At 43.6% G+C, this 24,070-nt stretch overlaps 1 protein-coding gene across 2 annotated transcripts; it reads right to left on the reverse strand.

Moving 5' to 3' along the window:
* Nucleotides 1–192: 192 nt before the first annotated feature.
* LOC106806441 (glycerol-3-phosphate dehydrogenase, mitochondrial-like) lies at nucleotides 193–23,907 on the reverse strand. Of its 2 annotated transcripts, XM_014808389.1 has the most exons (17): nucleotides 23,818–23,907; nucleotides 23,480–23,592; nucleotides 18,648–18,834; nucleotides 14,468–14,592; nucleotides 13,368–13,465; nucleotides 12,251–12,414; nucleotides 10,637–10,798; nucleotides 10,039–10,183; nucleotides 9,249–9,442; nucleotides 8,382–8,516; nucleotides 7,324–7,505; nucleotides 6,687–6,818; nucleotides 5,748–5,906; nucleotides 5,173–5,358; nucleotides 4,067–4,165; nucleotides 2,626–2,735; nucleotides 1,571–1,653 (listed from the first exon to the last, which is right to left on the reverse strand). In XM_014808389.1, the coding sequence occupies exons 2-16, from the start codon at nucleotides 23,570–23,572 to the stop codon at nucleotides 2,658–2,660; spliced, it is 2,139 nt and encodes a 712-aa protein (XP_014663875.1). In that variant the 5' UTR covers nucleotides 23,573–23,592; nucleotides 23,818–23,907; the 3' UTR covers nucleotides 1,571–1,653; nucleotides 2,626–2,657. The 2 variants fall into 2 exon arrangements, with proteins under 2 accessions (XP_014663866.1, XP_014663875.1); XM_014808380.1 differs by lacking the exon at nucleotides 2,626–2,735 and having other exon boundaries at nucleotides 193–1,653.
* Between the last annotated feature and the right edge of the window lie 163 nt (nucleotides 23,908–24,070).

A 24,070-nucleotide genomic window follows, 5' to 3' on the forward strand; every position in this document is an offset into this window, starting at 1 on the left:
GGTGATGGGAGGGTGCTCTTCATTCGTTTGCCAGTGAGTTTAGCATCAGAACACCTGCCGTCAGGTGAGCGCTGTCGCTCTGCGGCACTTGTTTTATTATCTTGTCCTGTTCCTAAATGATGATTACAAACAGCATTCAGCACAATTCAGATACAGATCTGATAATGTATTGATCACGTAAAAAGAAATTGGTTAGACAGTAACCATTTTTAATGATTCATCATTTCATAACACATCTACAGTAATTTGTATGTATGCCACGTATCACTATAATAAGCACAAGCAGGTGCTCTGGTCCCATCACACCATGCTTTCAAATCATAACTCTAACACGGAAAAGCCCCGAATATTTAAATAAAATTTAAGAAACGGCAAACAAGTATAACCAGTACACTCCATAAACCCAATCGATATGGGTGCGTACTCCTTACATTTGATGACACAACACACGTGATTTTGCACTACAAATTACACTTCAAAGTATGACTTTATACCAAAAATATCTGATAACAGTTAAGGTATACTGATAATCCAAAGCTGCAAGGGACCTGAGATACACTGAGAGCCAAAGATGTATACGTAAACCACGACTACATTTATACACACAAATTTAAACACAAGTTGGTGAGAACATTTGCAAAGCACGGTTTTAAAACAGAAGCATCTTAGTAGGTGCAACAGGTCAACTTATGACATAGTAACTGAAGTGAGATGAGGGCAACTGTGAGATTTTTGTTCATGATATGAAGATGATATCATAAGATAAGAAAATAATAAATACAATTCATATCTTATCAGCATAATCAACATAGCCGAATGAATGGTTATATAACAGGAACCTAAACATTTTGAAAATCACTTTATGCCATACAATAACTTGATCCAGACCACAACAATTTTAAATAGACATGATGGCCAAAAAAAATCACTACTATATAAACAGTAAAATATTTTCGATGGCAATAATGTTGAACATTTTTACATTTAAAGTTTCGTCGCGTTTTAGAAAAACTCGAGTGCTATATGCATTGAGTTTACAATATAGTCGGACAATTTCATAATCTAGTACATCTGCGCAAATATACAAAGATGGTTATTAAATAACAGCTTCCACTCGGGTTTGCACACTAATCTGTACATGCGTGTGCGTTCGTAAGTGCGCGCATGTGCAGTGCGTATATATATGATATTTATAGCATTATTTAGACACATTACAAAATAAAAACAAACTAAATGTTGTAAATATTGTAATAATTACATACTTACCACATCACCAAACTGGCCTTGAAGAGATTTTCTTAACGTTTAGTAAATGATGCTACGAAAGGTGTTTTTACATCAGCGCTGGCTATGATCAACAGAAAATCAACAATCTAGTTTTAACAAGGCACCCCCCCGAACAATACGCAGACAGGACAAGACAACAGATGACGTCGCGTGCTAATACGTCTGCTACATGCAAACAGGTGAGCGAAGATTCCGTCGCACAGCTCCTCCTCAAACACATGCGTCGAAAACATTCAATGCGTCGATCACCTCTCACACTCCTCCCCCACTTCTTCCCACCGGCATCTTGTTGTCGCGCAGAGAGTACTTGGCCGCTAAGGCAAACCTGCTGTTTGAGACGGCGCCAGTCTTTAACGCACTCATCAACTGTAATAGAGAATGCGGGTCAGTCTAAGAAAATAGTATCGGTGAGCGGCCACAGATGGCAGCGACAGTGGCAGTTCCAAGAACGAAGTTCCGAGATCGATACCAGCAATTCAATGGGTGTCACTTTCCCCCGGGCGTAGAGGGAGGGTGCCGCTACGTGGCAGCACTAGTCACTTTCCCCGGGCGTAGAGGGAGGGTGCCGCTACGTGGCAGCACTAGTCACTTCGTACACTTCCATCATTCCACAGTCATACTTCCATGCTAGACATGGCCTTATTTCCCTAAGCCTAACCCTAACCCTGACCCTGACCCTAATCCAAACATTAGTGCTGCCACGTAGCAGCACCCTCCCTCTACGCCCGGAATTCAATTTCCCATTTTCGATCTTCCAATCTACGAACGAAGAAATCATTTCTCTTCTGCTCATAAGCAAGGTGGCCTACGATGGAATTTCCACCAATTGCCGGCTACATATTACCAACAGTCATGCAGTTGCCACAACCACCTTAATATAACTATATTATTGTCATTCAAGTCCACCACCACCTGCAAAAAACTGTACAGTGTAGCATGCAATAGAGAAAGGTCCAGAAAGTGCAGCAAAACGATAGACAGTAGTATGTTAGTACAAGAGACAAGAATTTGTTTAATTACACAGCTTTTATGGTTATGTACCAATACAAAGGCTAAACACTATAGCACTAAATAAATGATCTAAAACAATACACAAGTTACTATTTTATACAAGTATATTATAGTATTCTCTACATGTTATATATTATTATCAGGAGTTAATATTGACAAAAATAAATTTGTCATTATTAACTCCAGATATTATATATATAAATATCACGTGTGTGCACACAGATTAACAATAACGTTTCATTATAAATCTTGCATTCATTTCATCATACTTTTTCACGTTTCTGAGTGGCCTGGTCTCATGCTGAACCAATGCCACTCATCATTTACCTATTTACAAATTTCGTAAGAGTGAAATTCTCTCAAAATTGCTTTTTCTTTGTAGGTAGCCCCGTTCTAGTGGGACCTTTAGTGCTATCCTCTTTCCACAGTGTCATCAGCTATAAATAATACAAAAAATAAAAGCAACGTAATGTCAAGCAGAAACCCTCAAACCAGTCCTCAATTTAAAAAATAAAATAAAGTCCTAGGCAATTTTGTGTGACTCGATCCATGTACTTGAGTGTGGTATTTCATGGTAAAGTTTGATGACTTGCTAAAACTACTACTTGTTAACCCAATTTTCTGAACGGCAGACCAGTTATATCAAAAAAGTAGACATGTGCCCACAAACAATGACCCTTGCATATATCTTGCACTAATTCTATACTTGTACTCAGTATCAGTGGAATCACTCCTCACACGTTTATACACACCAAGCTCTACGTAGGTCCCTTGTCTAACATTAGTCGTTCGATTATAAAATAAACCACACATCACACAACCACACAGTTACTGAAATTATGCTTCATGTAAAAAGCTCAACATGCACGCTAAAGATTTTTACTACTGCAATTTCAATACGAGACACTGGTTTGAGGCTTGCGTGTAAAGCGACGACAGCAAAGCGAGTAAGAAGGAATAAGCTGCTACTATCAGTAAACAAAAAGCTCAGACATGCACATAGCAAATTGGTGAGAACATTCACAGCACACACAGCATGCACAAACACACAAGCACATGTTAGAGTAAGCACTAGGCAACTAGAGTAACTAGACAAGTTAGATCGAGTACTATGCAAATACATTAAAAGTTGCGATCATCAGTTAATCGAATTTGCTTCGCTAGCAAATTTGTAAACCCATAAATATTAATGAGTTATGGCTGTATGGGTTCTTCTTTATAGCTGCAACATGAGCGAGGAAGGAGAAGGGAGGAAGGAAGAGGGGAAGCAGTTTTTGTAATGCACGGTCACTTTGAACACACAACTGTTAGAAGAGCTGAGGAAATTATTCCCATTTGCCAGTTTGCTTGCTGCACGAGTAAAGCACGTACAAATTTGTGAGTGGCTCTATAGTGTTAGACAGCGCTCAGGTAAGGAGGTGGATACGGGACTACGAGGCTACATGATATATGAATATACGCAGTAGGTGCGCACAAACAGATGTACTTCACCGTTAGTTTTTTGTCGCATCTCGATCAAAAATACACGTGCCGCGATTGGCCGCACAAACATACCGCGAGCACGGATGACCCACACAGTTAAACACCGAACCAGACCGCGTCCACGGCAACCGAACCGACATATACCGGACCGCTGGCTGGTTGCGCGGATGCGATGCTGCACACGCCGCTTCGCTCAGCGATCGTAGATGGCACCGCCGGACACTGCGCGACGGCGTAGGGGGGCTACGGGCGTGGCGGCGGCCATGACCGGGAAGTAAGGGGTTACCTGCAGGAACTCTCCAAGCTCGACCTTGCCGTGTCTGCTGACATCCACTTCTGACAGGATCTCGTGTAGCTGGGCCTCCATCACCGGCTCGCCCATCATCTGTGCGACAACGCTCACAGCTGAGTCATACACACGTGTAAAGCGGCGAATCGTGGCCAACTCGCGCTGAGAAGAGTCGATATCTATCATGCCTACAATTTCCCCCCAACTGATCCAGAAACAGCCCGGCTTGCCGGACGAAGCCGGACGATAAGAGCAGTCTTCGATTACGTGTGGTTTGGTACGCTCGCCGTCCGATTGTTTTCCCCGGCTATAACCATGACTGTTGACATGCTTCTCATTCTTGCTGGAGATTATTCTTGTACTAGTATAGAGTATGTATGAGATTATTCTTGTAATAGTATCTTTGTATAGAGGAGTACCTGGCCATTGCCCGGGTTCTTTTCTCAGCCGCAGAGCCCGTCTCTGCACCCATCGTTGAGGCAATAAGGGCAATAGATTACGAGATGTGTGAAGCACAGACATTAGTAGCATGAAGAAATAGAGTACCGAGTGGAGTAGTAGATGTTAATTGGCATTGCGACTAGTGCGACTACTTGCGACAATTTCATGACTACACGTTTGTGATTTCCCATCATTAGCTTCCTGCGTGCATGCAGACTACCACCCTAGTTACCAGCGTGTGAGCGGTAGCAGCTTTTCCATCTGTCATTGCCTATCATTGTGAAGCATCATTACGTAACACCTACCGTTTTCTGGGTTAGACAGTCATTATTTTCATGTTTACAGAAAATCGGATTCCATAAATGATTTTTTTTTAGCCTAACCCCCATCTATAGGGTGCTAATCGATTACTTACTCAAGTACTTGACTTATTAATACTTATGATTACTTATTAGTACTTTATCTTTAATTTTTATTGGGTACTTATCGAGTATGGTATCGTCGTAGGTTCAGGGGAGGTTCTGCTAGGCACGCACGGCCACACACACACACTCACACACACACATTCACGCGTACATACGCAGACGCAGACACACGCAAGCAGCCAGGGAGACATCTCGGTCAGATTAGTGCAGAACAGCGACAATGACAACGCTACTCACCGTGAACATCTCTCTCAGGTCGTTCACCGTGATGTGGCCCTTGTTCTGCGTGTCCATGTTCTTGAACTGCGTCACGTACATGTTGAATTCCTCGCGCGAGAAATTGATCGGAACTTTGCTGAGACCGCGGCCCAGCTTGGCGCCCATCTCGGTGTTCAGAAACTCGCACGCGTAGTCCATTTGCCGCTGTGAACGTTAACGCAGACGTTTAAGGAATTGTTAGACAGCAATCCCTCATGCACAATTCTAAAATTGTGAAAATTATGCAAACCGAAAGTTTTTTCAGTGCGGAGTATCACCCGTGCCGTGGGCATGATATGGCAAATACCGAGCTACCTGCTTTATCGGGGCTTAGGATAAATTGGCGCATTACTTATATGACTGGTGTCTTTGATAAACAATCCTTATGCAAATTATTTAAATCGGCTAGAGGGGACACGACTTCAGTTAAATGGGATATTTTCTCGTCTATGTTGTAAAAATTCACTACAACTTATTTGTATTGCTACTTTCATAACATTTCTTCAGCAAAAAACTAAACGCACTGTGCCACGGTCACCATGGGTACACGATACCTGCTGCTCCTGCTTGCTCCAGCCCAGCTCCTTCGTCATGACCTCGATCACCTGGGGCAGGGCTTCCTTGGCGGCAGCGTGGTTGAGAAACGCGAGCCTGAGCCGCCGAGAGATGACGTCGACCGCCGTGCACGCGTACTCCTTCATCGCCCAGCGCACCTGAACGTTAACGTCGGCGATCAATTGAAATTACTCTTGAAAAATTACTTTGACAAATTACACGGCATTGAAACGACGAGTATCAACATATTCCAGCGTACATGGAAATGACACGGATTAACAACGGAATTCAAATGCCATATGGTAGTATACATCTTAGGGTATTTTCTACTGACAGATAAGTGGTGTAAATTGAACTTTGCCCTATCCGGACAAGATGGAATGGATGCGTATTTTGAGGTCTTAAACGAGACTATGGAGCTGTGTGGACTGATCAACTCTCTCTCCTTTTCTCTCTCTCTCCCCCTCTCTCGTTCATGCTTTTTCTCTCTCTCCCCCTCTCTCTTTCTTGCTTTCTCTCTCTCTCTCTCTCTCTCTCTTTCTTGCATTCACTCTCTCTCCCCCTCTCACTTTCTTGCTTTCTCTCTCGCTCTCTCTCTCGCTTTGTCTTTCTTGCGTTCTCTCTCTCTCTCTCTCTCTCTCTCTTTCTTGCGTTCTCTCTCTCCCTCTCTGTACAAATATGACTTATACCACAGGTAACTGATCCTGGCATCCAGGATTGAACTGACTGACAAAACAGACAAACAAAATTCCTCGATGACTGTGCATGTTATGATTCCCACCTATCACTCCATGCATCCTATGTGATATTGCATGTAGCAAAGCTACCTCAAAGTGACCCAGAGCAAAGCCACTTGATATGCAAACACCAGTATTGCCACGGCTGGGCTTAATCCACCCTACCAACTAGGCTACTCTACTACAGTTAAGAGGTGATACCTCTGCCTCGATGTAGGGGTACTCAACATGCAGCCTCTTTCCAACGACTGGCCATCGCTTGCCCGTCAGCGAAGCGCTCTTGGCTACGTCAAAGGCACGATCACCATAGTCGTGGGCCAGATGTTTAGCAACCTGAATAGAAAAAAGTGTCATTAGGAAAGGGCCACCTGAAGTTTAAACGTAATTGATAAAAAAAGGCAAGTCTGAATTACGGCATAACACACATCATCATTACTCTCTATTATAGTCACTGCTATTAGACTATCGTAATGAAAATTTTCTCAAAATTATTATGACAGATTAACACTCCGCAGTCTGAAGTTCAAAACTAAAGATATTAACAATAACACATGTGCTGATTTTGAAGATTCATGCAGTTGCACGTCTGCCAAATTGTCTTTGAACATTTGCTGAAAAAATACGGTAATTCCGTGAGGTCGTGCTCTGGAACAAACTAGTTAGTATATAGCAGAATTTTCAGGGAGTCACACGGACTCCTGCATATGTCAAATCAGGGAGTCCGACAGTAAATCAGGGAGTATTTGACTCCGGACTCCTGTTAATTTCGCACCCTGATATAACTAACACAGTCTGCTAAACTTGTGTGCGTATGTACATACTGGCATCGGTTACTCACCTCGCTCTCAAGTCCAAAGTCCTGCACGAGTCTGATAAACATTGTCGGCGAATACTCGTGAGCGCCCTCTAGCAGCAGACCTGACGTTCGCGACGGATGCGGCGGCGGCTCCAGGCCGCAGGCTTTTATAGCGGCATCGACGGCTTCCTCTGCCATGTGTCGATATGTTGTCCACTTGCCACCTGAATACAGAAAGTCTGACACGTAAACACGTTGTCAACTAGTCAACTATTCCCCCCCCCCCCCGACTAGTTGTGCGTCTCTCTGACAACGCTGGAGTGTGTGACCCTCAGGTGACTGAGCGAGTGCGAATCTTCGTCATTGATCACGCGAGACACCAACTTACAGACTACATGTGTAATCCTTTCACGAGTAATAACACGTCAATAAAGAAAAACACGAGAAATGAAAACATATCACGCTGGGAACTGCAATCAAACTATAAACACAGTCGAGGGGCTGCACCTGCCTAGAAAACCGCCACGGCGGCAGCGTTATGTGCTAAAGCGAATGTTGGTAATTGGTGTAATATCCAGATATCTGCCATCCGGAACACAGACTCGCAGCAATTTTGCGAAGTGACATTTGACTTGGCACATTGTGCACTTTTGGTTAGAATTACGAAACTAGGTGAACCAGGTGGCGATGTTCAATTGGCACTACATCAGAAAATCTTCAGGACCTATTGTAGCATGCGTGTGCAAAGTTTCACAATTCTAACCAAAAGTGCACAATCCATGTGCCCTACTACATTTTACTACTACAGTTTACCATACGGCGGGCCCTCACAGAAACGTGCCACCTGTTCTTAAACTCGTGACAGCCAGTTTTGCGAAGTGACATTTGACTTAAATAAAGCCATCCCACTAGGACATATAGGTATATAGCCATTACAATAAATATATTCCTAATAAAAAGCCATTCCATAGAGTGCGAGATAACCGAGAGATTACCGTACCGCATCCCTCACGTACCAGCTGTTCTTAAACAACGGCATTGCTAATTGCACTGAGCAGTACTAATTACATTAACATTGCTAATTGCGTCGACACGAGTACCTGCGATAGTGACCAGGTTGCTGTCGCTGATGATGATCACGTGGTTGCGAGCGATCGCCTCCGTGCTCTTTGCGTTCGGGTCCAGCACGAGCGGACGGATTCCTGACCACGCAGCGAGAACGTCGCCCCGCCGCACTGCAAGCGCAATCACAGTCACAGTCACAGTCACAGTCACAGTCACACTCACAGTCACAGTCACAGTCACAGTCACAGTCGCGCGGAACAACGATGAGCCACGCGCTCGCTCAAACAAGGGTGAGCCATCCATGCGTGCACTCACTATAACAATGCCTTTACCCGCATACTTCAGTTCTAGCCGCGCCTCTAAAACCCGTCAACCCTCAAAGGTTTCTTTACTCGCCGAACCCCGATCAAAAACATCCCTGCTTTGAAAGCTTGAGATACACGTGTACTTTTTTCTACCGACAATGGCACGAAACGCATATTCCAACGAGCTACTGCCACGTATCGGCAGAAAATGGCACTAACGAAAAGCGAGTTAACGTGAAGACCCTAACCCTGACCACATTACAGGGTAGCACCGAAAAGTTATCAAAGTAACCAAATTATCACTACTCAGTAATAATTAGTGCTCGATTAGTAATAATAAGTAACCAATATAAAGAGGAGAAGAAGGGGAAGACCCAAGGAGACCCGGAGAAGGACCATCGAGAAGGAGATGCGAATTTGTGACCTGTCATGGGACACGCTGAGGCCACAAGCAGTGGACCGACAATGTTGGAGATCTCTTGTCACTGCCCTATGTGCCACCTAGGCACCTTTGAGGGATAACATAACTATATAAAGAGCTCGAAGAGGTAACGTCAGTGGTCGCCCGCCACGACGATCGCCGACGACACGGCTCACCTTCGACGTCGGGACTCAGGTAGTTCCTGATCTCGTTGAGGATGAACTGGATCTCGGCCTCGGTGGGGCTCGGGTTGTGGGTGACCTCACACGGCTGGTCGGTCGTGCCTGCGATCGTCACCTTCTCCCACGGCAGGAAGAAGATCACGCGGCCATCGCTCGTCGACGGATCCAGCAAACCCATCGAGTCCGGACTGCAGCAACGACGAATATATATATATATATATAATTTATATGTGTGTGTGTGTCTGTGTGTCTGTGTGTGTATATACATACATACACGTACACATGCGCACGCACACGCACACACGAGCACGCGTGCATTAGGTTAGCTAGGTGTGAGGGCGTCGGCTTACCGTTTGCTAATATATACTCCAAGTGATCAAATACAGCTCATATATACGTGTGTGCGTGCGTGCGTGCGTGTATACATGCACACATGCACGCACGCACGCACGCACACACATATATTAGATGTATATATATTATATATGGATATACATACACATACACGTGCGCACGCATGCACGCATGCACACACAAATTTATATATAACGTTTGGAAAGCATTATTATCCCATGAGAGCGATAAAGTGGAAGATATTCGTCGTCAGGTTTAGTGTCCGAGTGCATACCAGTCAATGACATAAAAGTAACTGTGTGCACAAGAAGCATTAATAACAAGATCAAAAGTAGATGATTAACAGAAGCTAATTTAACTTCTAAGATTAAGTGAGAAGGTTAATTCCGGCAGCATAGCATCTGACGAGAATCTCACTGTTTTGTCTCACCTATAGTAGTCCGGCAGAATGATGTGAACACCTGAACTCGGCTGACAAATGTTCTTCGTGTGTGGATTGTCAAGCTTGCGCACAAAGTCAGTGAACGGTCCGGTGGCATTTATAACACACTTGGCCCTCACTTCAAACTCTTTTCCTATTACAGAGCAAAGCATTTGTCAACGATTAAACATAAATATTGCCAAACAAGTCTGCAGCCACAGCAATACAGCAATATGAGATCTACCCAACAGCATAAACAGTTTACATAAAGGGACTACCAATACTTGCATCATACAAAATCACAGTACCACCACCTTCTCATCAAACATCCCGCACTCAAGCTAAATAGGCGCCCCCCCCCATCCCCCGCCGCCGCCGTACTTGTGATTGTATCGTATCCCTACAGAGGGCGCCGTACCTTTGATCGTATCCTTACAGAGGGCGGCGTACCTGTGATCGTATCCCTACAGAGGGCGCCGTACCTGTGATCGTATCCCTACAGAGGGCGCCGTACCTGTGATCGTATCCCTACAGAGGGCGAACCTGTGATCGTATCCCTACAGAGGGCGCCGTACCTGTGATCGTATCCCTACAGAGGGCGCCGTACCTGTGATCGTATCCCTACAGAGGGCGCCGCAGACGACGCGCTTTCCCGACGCGTCGGCTTTCTTCAGCAGCTGCAGGACCTCGACGTGATTGGCCACCGTGCCGCCGAGGCGGGCGGCGGTCAAAGCGATGGCGACGTTCATCCGGGCGTCGTTGTGCTGACCTGAAACGACAGCGGCACTATGGAGACGGTCCCCCGGGGAAATGCTCGACCGTCACAGGCATGACGACAACCCCCTGAACACCTAGATAAGGTTCATAAGTAATTTACCTAGGAGTCCTCCTGACGAATTGATTCATTGATTGATTGAGTCATTGACGCATGAGTTCATGGTGGCTGTATATCAAAGTAAGCAATGAGCAATATGCAGCAATAAAGGAAACTAGCTAATTACCTATGTGTTGCCGGCTAATCCATCTACGCGTAATATGATGGCAGAGAGAAACCAAAATAACATCAAACTGCTAATGCATCTGCTAGCACACGATTTAGAAAGCAACAATAGCAGCTTTTTAGACAGGCTCTCCGTGCTCCAAGTATTACACAGAGAATCCCAAAACACACGTTTTTTATGGTACTTTTTTGATAGTTTATCATTAGCAAAGCAGTCTATTTACGTTGCTTCAAAGCAACGAACCAGTAACCCTAGCAAACAGATATATAACATAAACGTTTAGATGTCTGCAGAGCTTTGCCACACCTACAGTACAGTCTGTGGCATGGTATTGAGCAAAGAAGACCGTAGAAACGTTTCCTGTATGGCTTACATAAATGCAGTACACTACAATCAATATTAGCTTCCTGTCTGTCTTGCTAACTATTAGTATTAACGTGAGTCTGCATAGCAATGCGCAGAGACTGCACTCATGAAGAATCCGAGTAATATCGAAAATCATTAGTGTCCAAGCCTGACGGAAAGGCATCCCCATTACTGACTACTGTTAAACCAAGCCACATAACAACATGTGATTACTGAAGATCATGTAAACCTGCACTCATAATTTAATCGTTGTTTAATAGAATTGACAAAATGCTTTTAACAGTGAGTGCTATATGAGCTTACTTAGCAGACAAATCAGTAAACTGCCTCGACACAGATAGTATTCATGAGAGAGATGTTCAGACAAATCACGCATGATTTAAGTCAAAGCCAATCCTCTCATGGTACGTGTTTGTTCCTTCAAGATGGACAAACCTCGCTTAAATATCCTATCTGAGCAGAACGAGCAGCATATTTAATAGCAACAGTTAGAAATTGCTTGTGTATGTGGATTCTTGAAAATTGAACTCCGTAGTACTACTTTCTTACAATACTTGTGAATTCCTGATGAAATGTTGTGTGTGATCAGCAATGGTTTAAATTTGTTGCATCAACAGAAACGAGCTCACAAGAAAGAAATATCAATGGGAATTATCCACTTTTTACACAAACATACATGCGTTTATAATCTGTGATGATATGAAATCATCACTCCAACCTTGGCTGTGCTTTAATAGCCACCATATTTTATGGATTCACCGAGCACTGGTCCTCTGCAATCATTTCTACAGGTACATCATACCAGCAGCACAAAACCTGTGACAGTGTGAGAGAGTAAAGTCAAGTGTACGCACCATCGTAGTAAACGAGGGCTCCAACCAGCTTATCCTTCTTCAACATGGGAAACAGCTCGAGAGCTCTACTCTTCGACAAAAAGTAACTGGTCTTCACTTTCTGTCGACCGGCGACGATATCATATGCCTTGATTCCTGCCCAGTAATAGGGAATCTGCCACCACCTATGTTGCACATATCCATAAATCACTACAACAACTAAAATATTCACAATTAGGATTACACAACATTGACGAAGTAAAATAAATATAAACTTGGTGAAAATAAAAACATATGGCAAAAAATATTAACGTGATGCCCTGTCAATCTACACATTAAGAAACTCTCCAAACACTAACAATTTTCCTGTCAAAAAGTAGGTGGCAATATTCCCACATATTAAAGGGATCCTTTACTCTAGGTTCTAGGGTTATTTTCAGTTAATTTAGGTTAAAATTATGCTACATAAAAAGAGTCATGGTTCAATCACCATTAGAAATTTTTTTTTTTAATGTTTTAAAACTAACGACTACAGTTTGATTACAACGACGGTGGCGCCACTCAAAGCGCATGATCTGATAAGTTGCACAAAACGACTTTTCAGCCAAGGGCTACAGACCGAGGGTGTTTCTTATTTATTAATTTAAAAGCAAAAGGATTGTAATATCTTATAAACGACATATAGATTCAGTTATATTATGGATAAATTTGTCCTAAAATGAACATCGTTCGGTTAAATAGCATTTAGGTATAAATATAATTGCACCTTTGTGATTAGCCCTCGGTCTGTAACGTGCAAAATATATTGGGAAATGAGCAACTTTTTCAGGGTGGCAGCACCGTCGCGGGTGTCAATGGCGCCGTTCAAATTTCGTAGCGTTGATGTATAATTAATTATAACAATTAAATTAGGTATCTGGTAACAAGTAGGTGTCGGTATAGACGATTTGTTATACAGTAAGTACAGTAGTCTGCAGTAAAATCCTAGAGTCTAGTATCCCTTTAAAGCTCAAGAACAATGCTAGTCGGTAAAAAAATCCCAAAGAGTAATTTATTGATCACGCATAATAACGGGCAAGTGTGTGTACAGAGTATGCATTGCTAAGGACGTGTGAACTGAAACTAAATCAGATCTTACTTGTACACTGGCAGCATGATGGGCAGAGGATAGGAGAGGTGTGGTGCAATCTTCAGCAGGTTTGCTCTCTCCTGAAGAGCTTCTTTCACCATACGATACTGTAACACAAGTACGCACAGTGGTTAGCCCACGCTGACACACGTATGTGTGTGTAAAGCCACATGTCGGACTAGGCAACCTTTTTTCTTTTGCCACCAGTCGCTACCGGGATGGTTTCGTCTCCACTGCATACGTGCACGCACATTTTCAAATTCACGAAGCAGCCCAGCCACTACCTGCAGACACGTTCCACTTACGCACGGACGTGTCGGCACTTTGCCAACGAACAATGCACTTTTTACGAAATATAAGATAAGGCTGATCAAGCAGGAGATGTGAGCTGTCTGACCTGTCACAATGCATTTGTCACAGGACTGGAGATTATTGTCTCCAGTGATAAACAGGCCAGATACTGGGGCCGGTTATGAGAAACAAACACCGGACCTTCCCCACACCTCCCTACCTCTCTCCGACCTCCCCTCTACCCCCGGCTCTACCCCCCCCCTGGCCCTACCCGGGGTTCTATACCTCTATAGACCAGACCTCTATACGCCTATCTCCCCCGGCTCTACTCCCCCCCCCTGGCCCTACCCGGGGCTCTATACCTCTATAGACTGGACCTCTATACGCCTATCTCCCCCGGCTCTACCCCCCCCTCTGGCCCTACCCGGGGCTCTATACCTCTATAGACCGGACCTCTATACGCCTATCTCCCCCCGGCTCTACCCCCCCCCCCATCTCCCCCCGGCTCTACCCCCCCCCCCTGGCCCTACCCGGGGCTCTATACCTCTATAGACCGGACCTCTATACGCTGTTATTGTCAGACTCACAGCTCGCTTGTAGGCAAGACAAGAATCACCGTTGCGGACAATGCAATTCAGCTCGCCTGACCGAAACCAACCAACGTTCGTTCGTGCGAACTACGGGAATCTCCACGAGCGGCATTTCTAACCAAAACTGCAGTTCCTTCTTATTTCTAACAACAGAAAAAATACAAGAATGTACCGCTGAAGTCACGCACCTCTACGCAGGTCGCGTCGGTCGTGAGACCTCAGACGTACCTGCTCGTAATCTAAACGCAGTATGGCCTTCTGCAGGTAGCGCACACCTCCGTGAATCAGCTTCGTCGATCGACTACTCGTGCCGGCCGAGAAATCCTGTCTCTCCACCACAGCCGTGCTCAGACCTGCCGCCACAGATATCACACGCGTGAGAGCAATACATACAATCACTGGTGCGGACATGGTTGCCGCAAAAACACACCACGTGATGTAGTGATGTCCCGATGACCGATTATAATCAAAAGTCAGTCGTTTGCAGCAACCGACTAAAGACTTATGAACATAAATAATCAATTATCAAAAAAAAAATATTTGCAAACATTGATGAAATGACTCTTTATTTTATTTTCGTGTTTTGTTGGTTACTTTTCTAACCTACACCTAACATAAGCAAGTATAATACTGTTACATGGCTGTTAGAATATTGTATTATAAAAAATACTGTATTATATGATATATATATATGATATATTTCAATATCTGGTAGCCATGATCAATAGGACTCAACCGATTATCTTCGATCATTGATCGGTTAGGTGCAACCGATGATCGATGATGAAATCCTAACCGATTCCCATCACTAACACGATGCACCCAGCAGTGGCACCCGCAGATAGAAGCACTGGAAGCAGTGCTACCAGTAAATTTTGGGTTAAAAAATTTGTTCCCACATTTTGTTCCTAAATCTCTCTCGCAAGACTCACCAGATTGCATCTCCAGACGTCTACCATTCCAAAATTTCCCATTCAGGGGGGGCATGCCCCCAGACCTCCCTAGCATGCAGCGCGCATACGGCGCTCGCTTTTTATTATCACTGAGGATTTTATCCTTCTGTGCTTCGCCAGTGGCACCCAGCATGAGCCGCCCACAAAACCAATGCAAAAAATGCTTGCTTTCTTCATGATGCGTTTAGGAGCATACAGAAAATCATAGCCTAAAATAGCACTAGCCACGAGCAATGCAATAAACGTGTTTAGAGGTTTTTGCATGAGGCCAGCTGTTCGTAGCAAATATTTACCAGCAAACTTATGCACTGTGAATCAAATTCACGTTTATATTCTCAAAGCCACTTGTAGAAATCAAGCCTATAGCATCGATACTATGGCAAATCTTCACTAAATATTTTCATCAAGTTATTGTTCTTTTTTTCTCTGAATTTTTTCATAAGCATTGTTAAAGCTCTTTGGCTGTTAAGATTGAGAGAGGACAAGACCTGCAAATACTTCACTCAGATCCTTAGTGAGTAAACAACAACTGGGTTCATGCAGCCAGACTATGCCCAGGGTTCGACACTAACCCACGTCCGACCGACCTAGTCGGGTAAATGCTTGGTCCGGTCGCATACAACCAGAGTGCTAGTAGGCAAACATTTTGCTCAAAAACATTATCGTAGCAATGTTCCATGAAATGTTCGGCAATGTGCGGTGAAAAAAGTCGCCGAACATTTGTTCCGAACAATGTTTCTGAAGATCGGAAATGTTTGATATCTCGAACATTGTTCGTCGAATGTTCGTCAAAGTGCGTTGAATGTCGAACAATTCTAGGAACATTTGTAAAGTAGTAACCAATAGCAGCACGATATGTGGTCACATGATTTTTGTGTACAATATGGCGTCTGCTATATCGCTGCCAGAAGTGTGGACTTTTGAAAAGGAAGAGATTATGGTCGAAATGTGGGGGCAGCAGCCCTGTCTAAAATTAGTAAAGTTGTTAAAATTCTCTTGTGCAAACTGGGCATTGCCATTCACGCCGATCACGTGACTCTTTACAACACAGCTACTAGACGGCGCCACGAGGTTGTTCGCTAAAAAATGTTCGGCAATGTGCGCTCAGCAATTGTTCACCTGCACATTGCCAGACAAAAACATTTGTTCGGACGAAAATTTGTTCGGAAAAATGTTCGGCAACGTGCGCCAGGCTTTAGAATTGGTCATATAGTACTCGCACATAGTTACATGACATCATTTCACACCTTTCTGCCTTATAATTCACATTTGTAATTACAAAATGCACAATTTTCACAATGTCAGTGCAAGGCAAAACATCGAATCTTTATTATGGTGTTCGTGCTTAAAACAATACCTGTCAGTGATCTGGGTCTAGCCCATTAACCCAGCGTGCACTGAAAGATCACCTCTGGCTAGACTGGAGCGTGTACATTGTCTAGCAGAGCGTGAGGCCGGACACCAGTCTACCCTTCGGCAAAAACTATATGGTGGCTTGCTGCCAGCCGCAGTAGACGATCGATAAACCCAGGCTTTCCAGCAGTCCTTGACAACATTTTAGGGCTAATTTTAGGGAGAAATTAAGGTTTTTTAGGGCTATTTTAGGCATTTTTAGGGATGAACCGAAACATTTTAGGGATAAATTAAGTCAATTACCTTTCATAAACATCAGCGTGTTAACGTACAGATACAGTTCTATGTGGTATGTGTCCAGTCTACCAGCTATTCCTATCCTCCAAGTCCTCGATACGACTGTACATCATCAAGTTTCATGCAAATTAGGCATGTCTTGTACATCCAGCCAATAACAGGGTCGTATAATCAGACACTGAAGCTTAGGAATCACTGGTAAACTGAGAGTCACAATACTTACTCAGTATAAAGATAACTAGAAAACATCCATTAGCAGGGTCTCCAACCCTATGAACTCCAAATGCGGAATGTTCCCGCGGTGATCAGTAACTAGTGGCGTATTCAGAAATTGATGAGGGGCGAAATGTACCTTGGCTACCGTGAAATGTACCGCGTGCCGTAGGCATGCCAGTGCTAGGGGGGGTCTGGGGGCATGCCCCCCAGGAAAATTTTGAAATATTTAAGCCATTTTCCTGCAATCTGAGGCATAACTGTGGGCCATATTCTCATGTCTGATAACACTATCTCAACCCTACAACCCTTGTCTAATTAGCAGACAAACTACGCGACACCTTGCAGACAGCGCCTGTCTGACTAGGCTGTTCCATTTACCGTAGACATGCCAGATACAAAATGCCTGAAAAAAACAATGTGTCCAAGCGAACAATCAAATTTTTTACAGTGTAACTGAAATGATGAATATAACCTTGCCGCTGCAGAATGCGGAAATTAAGCCTAGAAATTGTAATGATTCCGCAGAATGAGGAATGGTTCTGCATTAGACATAATTACAAACCAAAAGTTCATCATCTCATCACCAAAAACTCCAAACATATCTGTGAATTTTTTTTTTTAGGAATTTGAATAAAATTTTAGCCTTTTTTTAGGAATTGCATGCGTTTTTAAAGTTTTTTTAGGAATTTTAGGGCGAGCTCAAAATTTTTGGAATTTTTGGGCCGCTGGAAAGCCTGTAAACCGTGCGCCTGTGTATGCCTGTGGTAGAATACGAATGCTGCACGTGAACTCGGAAAATGACGCTCGCGCAAGCTGTGATCTGTATGGAGTGTAGAGCAGTAAACTATAGTGCAGCTTGCTAACCAGTACTCATAAACGATGTCTTTATTTAAGGTTGGCTTTACGTCAGGTGATAGGGACGAATAAAGGGTTAATCGTTTATGTTTACTTGTTACTTGTTTTTAAACTAAAGTATCAAAACCTCAATCTAAACTTTTCTATCGTGTAATAGTATTGCAGTTAAAAATACATACTTTATCATAATTATGTCACTATAACAGCATCTATGAATACATACGATGACACACTCTTATCTAAATAAAGTTTTTCATAACAATGGTCTGGGTCTGGGCTAGTGAAAGTTAGGTCAAGGCTAGTGGTTTTCCTCAGTTACTAGCCCAATGGTCTAGTGAAATAAAAAGTTAATGTTGAACCCTGCTAGTATGCCTTAGCTAAACTCCAGACTAGTGAGTTTACTTATATGTATGCAACAGTGATACAACCAGGACCAATGGGTAGGTGGGTGGGGAGGTGGGTTCTAGATAATACAGTGCACTGGTCAGGGGGCTATATGGCCATCCACACAATGCCTGCAGGAAATTCGGATGAACCTGATAAATTCTGAACATAAATCACCCCTTTTAAGTGACTGTGGGTAGATAATATATTTATGCAATGCGGTGCAATTGTACATACCAGTAATCTAGATCGCATACGATACCGTCATGCTGCTGCTGCTATTATTAAAGTATCAGACGAGTTTAACTGATGTATTATAGCCAAACATATAATAGGGTCACAAGGCTAACCTCTGCTAACAGCATCCAGTGCTACGCCACAGCCAGTGGCGCCTCCACCGATCACCAATACATCGAACTCGGCCGTCTGTTCCAAGGACTTCAGCTGCGCAGCACGAGTCGGCAAGTCGACGGTAGGCCTCTGGTTCAACTCCGTCATTCCATCATTCACAGTCTTGGCCAGAACTACAGCTTGGTTCTGCAATGGTGAGTGTGTGACCTCTACACATTTTCCCCCAATGATCTATGCGATACGGATGCCGATGGCATGGCAGGTTTTATCATGGACAAGGTGGTTGTCCATTAGAGTACAGGGGCTGTCAGTTGCCATAACTGCTAACATATGACAAGTAGATGGTTACTTGTACTCTTTGTTCAAAGGCGATTTCTCACTGTCCTGTTAGCGTATACAACAGATTTGCACGAAATTCACCCGATAACTTTGTAAATGAACTCTGCATAGTTTCTAAATTCAAATTTTTCTTTTATGCCCCTCCAACTTTCCATGGTCCCCAAAAACTTATGATTATGCCATAGGCAACACTTTCTGTGCCATAAAAAGGAAATATGTGTGATGAAGCCCCAAGCAAAAGCCAACCGAAAAAAATCCTCGAAGTAGCCAAACTACAATCTAAACTCAGAGCAATTTTCCCTGACTTGAACGGCAAGAAGAAAAATAGTGAAGCCTGCACAGGCTTCGCCATCTGAGAAAACCACGGGACCTAAAAAAAGGCCCTGTCATTTACATGACGGGGCTGATTTTCTCTAGACGGGGCAGATATTTTAAAACTTGTGAATTATGTAATAAAAGTTTTGTTACATTCATATGTATTGTTACTATGCTTATTCCCTCCTATTTGGTTTATGAATTTATAACAACCGTTGTTCTTTCTCTTTTCGATTTTAGTTTTCGACTCTCGGAATCTCAAAATTCGACTGGGCCGAAAAAAGTCCTGTGGACACCAGAGACAGGGCTGTTTATGGGGCTTGGGCCGATCGCCCCATGAAAAGGTGAAGCCTGACTGCATCGCCAACACCACAGTAAGAAAGCAGAAACTCTACCTGTTTTCTTCAGCAGCATAATAACTGAATAGCCAGCAGGAGAAGTACCTAAATTATGGCCAGGAACATTGATGATGAATTCGTCTACAAGAAAATAACTGATCAGGACATTATGAAAGTATTTTAAAGCCTAAACAGTAACAACTCCCAGGGGCCAGACAATATTCACCCGAGAATCCTGATGGAATTAGAGGCAGTTATAGTCACACCACTATTTTCAACCAGTCTCTGCAAACAGTGCGTGTGCCAAAGGGCTTTCGAGAGCAGAGTCAGTAGATTCTGGAAGGCCAATGACAGGAGGACGAGACTCGAGGGGATTACAGGGTCCAAGCCCAACAGGAAGCTACACCGCACAACACAGACGATGATGGAGCGATTAATCTGAATATAGAGGCCTGTGCTCACAGGCACTTGAAGCGTTTCAATAAAATATAATGCTAACTAAATACGAAATCTATTTACTACTAAATTCTTAATGTTTCTATACTCTTTTTCACCTATTATTGCCAACAGTTTCCTGTCAATTCCGTCCAAATCCTACGTGCAACTATATACGCTGCCGGCGGCCATTGCTCTCGCGGCTTCAGTGTTGCACGCTTACACTTATATATATAGCAGGTAGGAAAGCGGGATCGCAAAATTCGCTCGACGCTCGCTGGATTTCACACTTTCACAGCACGAATACATATATCCAACAGCTGCCATCTTTGTTTCTATGTCAAGAACAGTGTTCACTTGTTATAAAAACATACTGTCTCTGTTCGTAACCGAGCTGTGTCACGGCGAAATCACACAAAGACTGACAAAATTCTCGCGTTCGCGAACCTTGCCCCGTAATGTAAATGGCTGTCAGAATCAGGAAACACCTACCGGCGCTCTTCGTGACCTCATTCTTGCGCCGAAATGCTGCAACGTTTTTGCAACGTTCCAATGGCGAGGCTCGTACGGGAGTTGGAAAGCAGTGCGCCGCCTGCGCGCCGCCTATAGTCCATAGACTGGCACTCGCTCCCACCTCTCGGCTTAACTTAGTCACTCGATGGGCAATCGAGGTGGGAGCGAATCCCAGTCTATATAGCCCTGATTCTGGCAGCCATTTATATTAAGGGGCAAGGTTCGCGAACGCGAGAATTTTATCAGTCTTTGTGTGATTTCGCGTGACACAGCTCGGTTACGAACAGAGACAGTATGTTTTTATAACAAGTGAACACTGTTCTTGACATAGAAACAAAGATGGCAGCTGTTGGATGTGTATTCGTGCTGTGAAAGTGTGAAACCCAGCGAGCGTCGAGCGAATTTTGCGATCCCGCTTTCCTACCTGCTATATATATAAGTATAAGCGTGCAACAGTGGAGCCGCGAGAGCAATGGCGCCAGCAGCGTATATGGTTGCACGTAGGATTTGGACGGAATTGACAGGAAACTGTCGGCAATAATAGGTGAAAGAGAGTATAGAAACATTAAGAATTTGGTAGTAAATAGATTTCGTATTTAGTTAGCATTATATTTTATTGAAACGCTTCAAGTACCTGTGCCTGTGCTCAGTATTAACTAAGTTAAACAAAGCTTTTGTTTAACCACCAACTCAGCGTAACCCAAAAGTAGATGCCATAAATGCCAATACGCACGTGATCGCACGAGTACTGTATCAAATAAACGCATGTACTCTGCTAGTCCGAGATTCCTCTGACCAATGCCCACACCGACGATTTTGGTGGATTTGGTGTGGGTTAGAAAGATTCCTCTGACCAATGCCCACACCGACGATTTTGGTGGATTTGGTGTGGGTTAGGCCAGAGCAACTTGCCTATACAAAACGTGGAATTTCTCCGATCCCGCCGAGGATCGCTGTTTTATCGCTCCAAACTCACAATTGGGGCTATCAATCAATATCTGTCGCACATATATCGAAAACTGGATAACTTATATGCTTGCTCGCGTTGGTAAGTACACTTGTAGTTGTACTCTTTTACCTTAGTCGTATTTCGATTTGAAAATTTGTTGCTAACAATTTCCCTCCGACATGCATCGGCCATCCATCGTGCATCCAACTGCATTGTGGGAAACAACAGAGTAGCGTATTTGGTAGCGTGGTAGTCTAAAGAAGGCTCTCAGCTTCCCGCTCCAGGTTCTCGGTTTAGCAGATGCCGTAGTGGCACCCGTTTTAAGGGTAGTGTCAGGTTGCGTTGATAGATAACAGAAACACAGTATTATGAAAACTACTCTTCGTGCTTTGTTTTACACCACAGAATATTCCTTACACGCACAATTCTACGATACTACATAGATGACTACATACACGCAGAATCGTAACCGAATATCCTATTGATATAATCGAATGATAACCTCGTACCGTGAGACGTGGATCGCGAAGTAGCTCGGCAGGGGTGAAGGTGGAAGGTGGAAGGTAAAAGGGGAAGGTGGAAAGGAGGAGTATAGAAGGAATATGATCAGGAGCGCGGGCAAACCTGGACCGTTCTGCGGAAACGATGAGAGCCGAGTCGCTACCTGGGGACTAACCATCACAGATCGGCCCTCGAGTCATTAGTGTACTCGGATGCTAAGGGGCGAGGTGTATAGTGATTACCTGCGGCGTTCTATTATTATGTATCACTTGGAGCGATGAGGTGTGTTGTTTATGGTGATTGCTTATGTGGGGCGGCTAGTGTAAGGCGGTATGTTTAATCTCTGCGGGAGCGTGCGCTATCCTACAGTAGTTTCCCAAAATGCAGTTGGATGCACGATGGATGGCCGATGCATGTCGGAGGGAAATTGTTAGCAACAAATTTTCAAATCGAAATACGACTAAGGTAAAAGAGTACAACTACAAGTGTACTTACCAACGCGAGCAAGCATATAAGTTATCCAGTTTTCGATATATGTGCGTCAGATCTTGATTGATTAGCCCCAATTGCAAGTTTGGAGCGATGAAACAGCGATCCTCAGCGGGATCGGAGAAATTCCACGTTTTGTATAGGCAAATTGCTCTGGCCTAACCCACACCAAATCCACCAAAATCGTCAGTGTGGGCATTGGTCAGAGGAATCTCGCACTAGTACTCTGCTAGACCAAATAATTCTGTCCCATATAACCTTTTTTATATTTTGGTGAGAGTTATTAGGACAGAACGGGGTTCATTGAAATTTCGTGAGATCGCATGCAAAATGCATGCGCTGCTAATGCGGCCCGTACGCCGCTATTGGCGCGAAAAACAACCTACCGTTCCCTTGAACTACATGGCTTTTCCTTGCTACTGATATGTGTATACATTCACTTCAATCGTTATTTACTTCTTAAAAGATTGTTTTTCAGAAACCCCGCTTCATTAACTTTAGTAAATTACGTTGGCCATTTACAAACAATCAGACCAATCAGAGCGAGTCTTACAATAGCCCCTGGTTCTCGCTTGTATCTGTGGCGCTGCAGTGCAGGAGGCCTGATAGACTCGCTCTGATTGGTCTGATTGTTTGTAAATGGCCAACGTAATTTACTAAAGTTAATGAATAGGGGTTTCTGAAAAACAATCTTTTAAGAAGTAAATAACGATTGAAGTGAATGTATACACATATCAGTAGCAAGGTAAAGCCATGCAGAAGGGAACGGTAGGTTTTTTTTCGCGCCAATAGCGGCGTACGGGCCGCATTAGCAGCGCATGCATTTTGCATGCGATCTCACGAAATTTCAATGAACCCCGTTCTGTCCCAATAACTCTCACCAAAATATAAAAAAGGTTATATGGGACAGAATTATTCGGTCTAGTACTCTGCATGCATGTGAACGGTTTACCTGGTATCTGCGGTTTGCATAAACTATGCATGCTCCCGATCCTCCTAGTATCAATCCTGCGCCAAACAATTTTCGTGTGTACCTGTACGCCATGGTAGCTCAACAACTAAACTCTGCAAGTCAAAAGCGTAGTCGAGAGACATTTCAGATTTTGCTAAATTTTAGTTCAACTTCAGGCTCAGGTAAACATCATTTTCATGGCATGCCACGATTCACGAAATTTCCAGCTTACAATATGAAAACATAGATATCATTCCTACGACGTATACGAAGTTTGTTTATGCTACTCGTCTAACTGTTTATAATCTAATTCATGCGCTAATGTATTTTATATTAACCTTCAAAGCCTGTCTGTGTTTATAAATAGAGACCGAAAAACCTGCCGACCATGATAACGCCTTGCTAGTTTCGAGGTTTCGACGACTGTGACAGTGTGACGTCACGAACATTGTGGTGTGCTTACATGTCAAATAAAATGACTTTAATAAAATTTAATAACAACACAAAAACACATTAAAAATTTGAGAAAAAATATGAAACGATATTATAACGTATAATTATATATTAAATATGCAGATATATAACCCCTCG

The sequence above is a fragment of the Priapulus caudatus genome, unplaced genomic scaffold (genome assembly GCF_000485595.1).
Source record: "Priapulus caudatus unplaced genomic scaffold, Priapulus_caudatus-5.0.1 Scaffold8, whole genome shotgun sequence".
In the NCBI taxonomy this organism is placed as follows: Eukaryota; Metazoa; Priapulida; class Priapulimorpha; order Priapulimorphida; family Priapulidae; genus Priapulus; species Priapulus caudatus.

Excerpts from the sequence above, each read along its gene's own strand:
- LOC106806441 (XM_014808380.1), bottom strand. The coding sequence starts at position 23,572 with ATGGCGTACAGGTACACACGAAAATTGTTTGGCGCAGGATTGATACTA. Across the intron at positions 13,466-14,467 it reads TGCGTTTAGATTACGAGCAG|TATCGTATGGTGAAAGAAGC; the intron begins GTACGTCTGAGG and ends CTTGTGTTACAG. Across the intron at positions 4,166-5,172 it reads ACCTGAGAGAGATGTTCACG|ATGATGGGCGAGCCGGTGAT; the intron begins GTGAGTAGCGTT and ends GTTGTCGCACAG.